Source organism: Aplysia californica, unplaced genomic scaffold, assembly GCF_000002075.1.
Source record: "Aplysia californica isolate F4 #8 unplaced genomic scaffold, AplCal3.0 scaffold01344, whole genome shotgun sequence".
NCBI classification, from domain to species: Eukaryota; Metazoa; Mollusca; class Gastropoda; order Aplysiida; family Aplysiidae; genus Aplysia; species Aplysia californica.
In genome coordinates this window covers 96,633-102,751 of record NW_004798614.1, presented here as the reverse complement: position 1 = coordinate 102,751, position 6,119 = coordinate 96,633, and the positions used below count along the sequence as shown (strand labels likewise).

Genomic DNA, 6,119 nt, shown 5'->3' with positions numbered 1-6,119 from the left:
AGGAGGAGGAGGAGGAGGAGGAGGAGGTGTGGGGAGGGGGAGGAGAAGGAGGAATCAGAGTGTGGGGATGAGGACGAGAAGGAGAAGGAGCAGGAGGAAGAGGAAGAGGAAGCAGGGTGTGGGGAAGAGGGAAGGAGGGTTTAGGGAGGAGGAAAGGAGGGTAGTGGAGGAGGGGAGGGGGGGGATAAATTAATCGCTGGTCGCTGACATGCCTAACCAGGCAATGTTGACCTCGGGTCACTCTGGCAGTGCGCAAGGTTTACAGGTCTCAGTTGACCTGAATACTTCTGACGGCTGGCGGATTTTGGCTGTTTTCTTGGCTGACATTAATTTGTTACCATGGCTCCTGGGTGTCTCTATGGTCTGTTTTGTTGGGTAGTTGGGATTTTTTTTTTTTTTTTTTTTTTTTTTTTTTTGGGGGGGGGGGGGTGTGGGGGGGGGTTTGGGGGGGTTGGTCTGTGTGTGTGTGTGTGCGTGTGTGCGTGTGTGTGTATGTGTGAGTGTGTTTTCTTATGGATTGTTTTTGTGTTTTGTGTTGTTTGTTTTTGTTATTGCTTTTGTTTTGTTTTTTCTTTTGTTTTTTCTTTGGTTTTTTTGGCATTGTTTTAAGTAAATTTTCTTTAAATTGTTTGGTTGGTACTTTTATTTTGTTGGGACAGGTGATGTCGGAATGGAGGGGGGAGGGAGGAGGGAACAAAATTAACAGGGGAGAATTGGGTGGGCAGTTAGTAAGGCAAGATTGAGAAAATGAGCAGGTGTGTGCAGCAAGTAAGGCAAAAATTTAGAGATCAGTATATTTACAGAGAGTGGGTGGTTGGCGAGTGCTCTGGTGTGGTTTGCTCTTTTTTTCCTATCACTCATTCTTATCTCTTGTTGTGTTTATTATTACTCTTTGTTTAATAACACCTATAGTATTTGACACTTTTATGACCTAATTGTGTAACAAGTGCCGTTAAATACTTATTAAAACAAATTATTACAGAGAGAGAGAGGGGGGGTGGGGGGCTCGTTGTCCAGATGTTACGGTGTTCATCTCTCTCTCAATACGTTTTAGGTTCGAAACCTGACAACGACGGAGAGTGTTCTTCTCTCATCTAAAATGTTCCCCTTTCACCTCCTTTCCTGCTCCCTAACCTTGTTTTGTCGTCTGCTTTCGTCTCCTTTTTCTGCCCCCACCCCACCTCCTCTGGGATCCTGACTCTTTCTGCAGCCTTTCTACTGCTTCTCCTTGGCTCCTCCTTATCTTTGCGTAGGTAACATTTAACACCTATACTTCTCAGATAAGGGCAAAAAAACTCTGAGGTTCCGAGTGCAAGTTGCTCACGTTAAAGATCCCTTGGTTAAAAATCGACAAGAGTAGGCTTCGGCCTCCACCAGAGCAAAATTCAAAATTTATTTCTACCAAAACTAACAATAATTATTAATGTTTCCCGCGCGCTCAAATAACCTTATGCAGTTGCGAGCGCAGTAAAATAATTACGGCACCAAACAACAAACAAGAGAACGTAAATCCAAGTGAATAACTCAATGTATAACATATTATCTCTCTCTATTTTCCCCGTAGGTGAACACAACCTTGTAGACAACTTCCGGTTGAGAAATCTGCTTCCCGAGGACACCGCCCGGTTCTGGCGATACCAGGGCTCTCTGACCACGCCCCATTGCTACGAGTCAGTCACGTGGACGGTGTTTGCGCAGCCGCAGAAGATTTCGAAGACTCAGGTAAGATTTTTTTACAACTGTTTTATAAGTCAACACTCTGGCCACCGTAATAAATCGTTTGACAATTGTTTTATCATTCAACACTCTGGCATCGTTTGACCATTGTTTTATCATTCAACACCTTGGTATCGTTTGACCATTGTTTTATCATTCAACACCCTGCTGGAAAGATATATCGTTTGACCATTGTTTTATTAGTCAAAACTCTGATAGACATAATAAAATAAGTCATTTCGACAGCTTGGGGTGAAGAGTAATTAAAAGTAAGCGTATATATGAGTTCATTGCCCCTGTCAACACTATGGGGTTATTCAAGATGTCGAACCTCCGAATTTAACATCTATTCCCTATACAACAGAGCCAAATTGGCTGAGAGCTTTTCAGGCCCCCACAAAATGACCCGAGTTCAAGACCACCCAAGTCCCCCTTGCTCTCTACCGTTCTCCACCCCTTCCCATCTTCCTCCCCTCATCCCTCCATTATCTCCCTCTCCTTAATTCCCCCATTTCTCTCTCCCCCGCCCCTATCTTCCCTCCTCTATCCCCGTCCCTTACCCCACCTACCACTTTCTCTATCCCCTCCCCCCGCTCTATTCAACCCCCACCCACCCAGTTCCATCTTTTCTCTGACCCCTCCTCCTCTCCACACCATCCCTTTGTCTTCACGACTGGTACCACAGAGTTTTCTCCTCAACAGCTGGAGACTCTCCGATCCCTTCTCTTTGAGGAAGGTCACGAGGTCACGAACAGAGGCCCGGGTCACCACAACTCCCCAGCGCGACTCGTGGACAACTGGAGACCTCTACAACCTGTCAACGGCAGGCTGGTGAGGCGGAGTTTCCCCATCAGCCCCGCCCCAAGCCCCGCCCAGCTCCACGTAACGCCTGACGCCAAAACGTCAGACCAGGACGACTCGAACAAGACGCCGGACAATTCTCCTGCCCAAACGGCGCCAGACGTCGGAACAGCGTCCTCCGCCAACCAGGCCGAGACTATTTCTGCTCTCCGACAAAAAATCCTCAGCATAGAGCGTCAAATGAACGTTGCAACGGCAGGCCAGCCTCTCGTGACCAATATGACGTCACCACTCGTGGATACCAGCTCATCTGTGGCTCTTCCTTCTGCTCAAATGGGATTCAACACGGCATCGTCGACAGGCACGAACCAAGCCATCCCGGCCTCTACGTCTAACATATTGAGAATGACAAATGGGAATTTCCCCAAACAAGTTCCCCAGATTGACAATTTCAGCCGTCTCCCCGTGCTGCCTAATACAGGTTCGGTACCCGAGAACTCTGTACAAATGATGAACGGGAGAAGCACGAACGATGTTCTTGTTCCGAGAAACAACGTCGTCGCCTCACCTGCCGCCTCCCCTACCTTGTATTCCCCCCTAGCAACGCAGCGAAGTGGCGTATTACAAGGACCTCTGGCTTTGCCTCAGACTATGTCTCTCCCGAACGACAACCTCGGGTTACGGGCTAACCCACAAGTTTCGGCCAACCAGCCAGCGGCTATGCCTCGTCAACAAACTCAGCAGCACACAGGTATGCAAGGCTCAGGTCAGATGCAACCAGCCTACGCTCAAGCTCGACTCAATAACCCTCTCAGTTCCCAGAGATTGGTTGGAAACGTCGTCAACCTCGGCAACGGCAACAACTATCAAGGCAACAGCATCGGTAACAACAATAATACTAGCAGCAGCAACAACATTTTAAAGGCGAGGACTCTCCAGCAGAACTCGCTACCCAGCGTCCAGCAATACAACCTCCAGCAGTCAGCTCTGTTGACAGGTCAGAAAGGAGCCCCACCCCTCAGTCAAGCAGCCCCCTCCCTCAGTCCTAGCTCTGACCTCCTCCCACCTCAGCAGTCACTCACACAATACATCCTACAGCAGAAACAGAGACAGCTACAACTGCAACTACAGGAACAGCAGAAGCAGCAACAACAACAACAGCAGCAACAGCAACAGCAACAGCAGCTCCAGCAAAGATTGCAACAGCAAGCTCTTCTTGACCAACAGCAGAAACAGCAGCAGCAGCAGATTCAGATCGGTCAGCGTCCAATGGGGTTTATGGTCAAACAACAGCAGCAACAGCAACAGAATCAGGGAAGTGTTCTCTCACCCAGCTTACCCAGATTGGGACAGCCCTCTGTACTCCGAAGTATGCCCCCTGTTGTCAGACAACAACAGAAGACGCCGCTGTATCCTCAGACACAGAGCAACATGTACCCACTACAGCTCCAACGACAACAACAACAACAGCAGCAGCAACAAGGAATTAATAAATCTATGCACCCACAGCAGTTGCGAACCATCCTCCACCGACTCTCCTCCATGAACCGCGTCAACACCAAACTGACACCCATCACATCTGGGGCTGCAAGGATTCCAACGCAGCGTATCTCTGACCTCAACTCTGTCAATCCTCAAGCCACGCCCACCTCTCCTGGGAGGGCAGCCTACGTCCTTAGACGCCCTGGGACCAATGGGATGCAAGTTATGTATCGCTCCAATCCGGCTTCTCAAAGGCTACATTTGCCCCGCCCCGCGGCAACTTCTGTTTCAAGAGTGATTGGACCAGCATCGAGGAGTGTGGCTTCTTCACCATCAGCGATGAGTTTCGCCCACCCACAACCACAGCAAGCTCAGCCTCAGGGCGCTTCGATGCCCCGTTACACTGACGTCACAGCAATGGAGAGAGGAGGCGGGGTTGGAGGAGGAGCCACGGCCTTGCGAAGCTCCAATCGTAACTTGAATGCGGCTAGGGGTAGGAATATGATTCTACGAGCAGACAAAGGCGTGACTGAGGAAGTACCTCACGTCTTTCTGCACCGGCTCCAACAACCAGTGCGTATCCGCAGACCTTTCTACGAGCGACTCTACAACTGGCAACAAAAGAAGCCGTCGTCATCACCTTCCTTACCATCATCCCGATTAAGACAACAGCTTTTATCGTTACACCCCAATGCGGGGGAACTCACTGAATTTCGATAGACGATTTTTCATTATTAAATAAGCGGTAAAACATTGACCTCCCCCCCCCCTCTCCCCCCAAAAAAATTGGAAAAGAAAATCAACTTCAATTCTGCAAACTGTAAAAAGACGAAATGCGAGAAAACTCAACGATTCATTTTCTAAGACATTGGTGATTTCTGATTTCTTCAACTGACTTGACGAACTGCTCACCAACTTCACTGCTGGTTAAAGACCAAAGGAAGAAAAGTTCAAGGTTCAAAGTTCGAAGTGAGAGTGTGAACTGTATTCCAGAAAGCGTTTCTAGATCTCACGAGATGTCAGTAAAACTGAGTTTGTCTCCGTCAGACTAGGTAGGCGAGGAAACGACAACTCAGAGTGACGTGATAATAATATAGGGGAGACAAAGCCAGTCTCGATGTCCAGAGCTCCAGGGGTCAGACGAGTGGTCAACTGTGGGCGAGGTCAGCACATTATCATGCAGAGCAAGCGAGTGATGTATTCAGATTCTGTATTCATTATCAACCAGCCGAGTAACCTTATGAGTTAATCGCCCCTGTTTGTCCGATTCGCTGACTTGCTGTGGCAGTTACTACTTCTCATTTGTGTTGGTATTAGCCTGAACATTTTTTTTTGAGTTTTTTTTTTTTTTCCACATATCATGAATATTTTTGTATTCCCTCTCTCCTGGGCTGTAGGCAATGTTTCGTGGGTTTTTGTTGTTTTTTTGTTTTTGTTTGTTTTTGTTGTTTTTGTCTGTTTTTGTTGTTTTTGTTTGTTTTTTTGTAGTAGTTTTTTATGCTCCAATTGTTGTTGTTGCTGTTATTGTTGTTGTTGTTGTTGGTGTTGACGTTTTTGCTTTTGTTGTTGTTGTTGTTGTTGTTGTTGTTGTTGTTGTTGTTGTTGTTGTTGTTGTTGTTGTTGCTGTTGCTGTCATTGTTGCTGCTGCTAGGATGATGATGATAATACCTGATTCAAACTCATACGAAACGGTGTGGATTCCTGTATTTTTACCTTTAACTGCATTTCCCATTCTCTGCTTAGCACCGTAGTTCCCTTAGTCTAGCAACTTTTAATAATATTCTCTGCTATAATAATTGTCATAATATAAAATATTTGTCGCTGCTTTATTTATTCTGCGTCACATCTTTTATTTGTTTTTGTTTGTCAGCGTTACTTTATCGTGGTCTTTGTTACTGTTCAAAAGTTATAGAGCAGTTGTTTCTTTTTTTAATGATCCAAATGTTCTTTCTTCTGTGGCAGCTTGGCATGCCAGCTATAATTTTGTTAAAACGTATACCAATTCTAAGATTAAAAAGCTGTAGAAAAGCTTGTGAATTGTATGCTTATATAACACATAGGATCCAAATTAAAATGTATGTTTGATTCTTGAAAAACTGATAAAATATAAGATACTATTA

At 46.3% G+C, this 6,119-nt stretch overlaps 1 protein-coding gene across 1 annotated transcript in view; it reads left to right on the top strand.

Moving 5' to 3' along the window:
• The window catches only part of LOC101845295 (probable serine/threonine-protein kinase tsuA), an 11,347-nt gene extending 6,628 nt beyond the window's left edge, over positions 1-4,719 (top strand). The window contains exons 4-6 of the mRNA XM_035973516.1: positions 1,565-1,815; positions 2,335-3,722; positions 3,906-4,719. Coding sequence (XP_035829409.1) covers positions 1,565-1,815; positions 2,335-3,722; positions 3,906-4,719 — 2,453 coding nt within the window. The remainder of the gene's footprint in view (positions 1-1,564; positions 1,816-2,334; positions 3,723-3,905) is intronic.
• Positions 4,720-6,119: the final 1,400 nt, after the last annotated feature.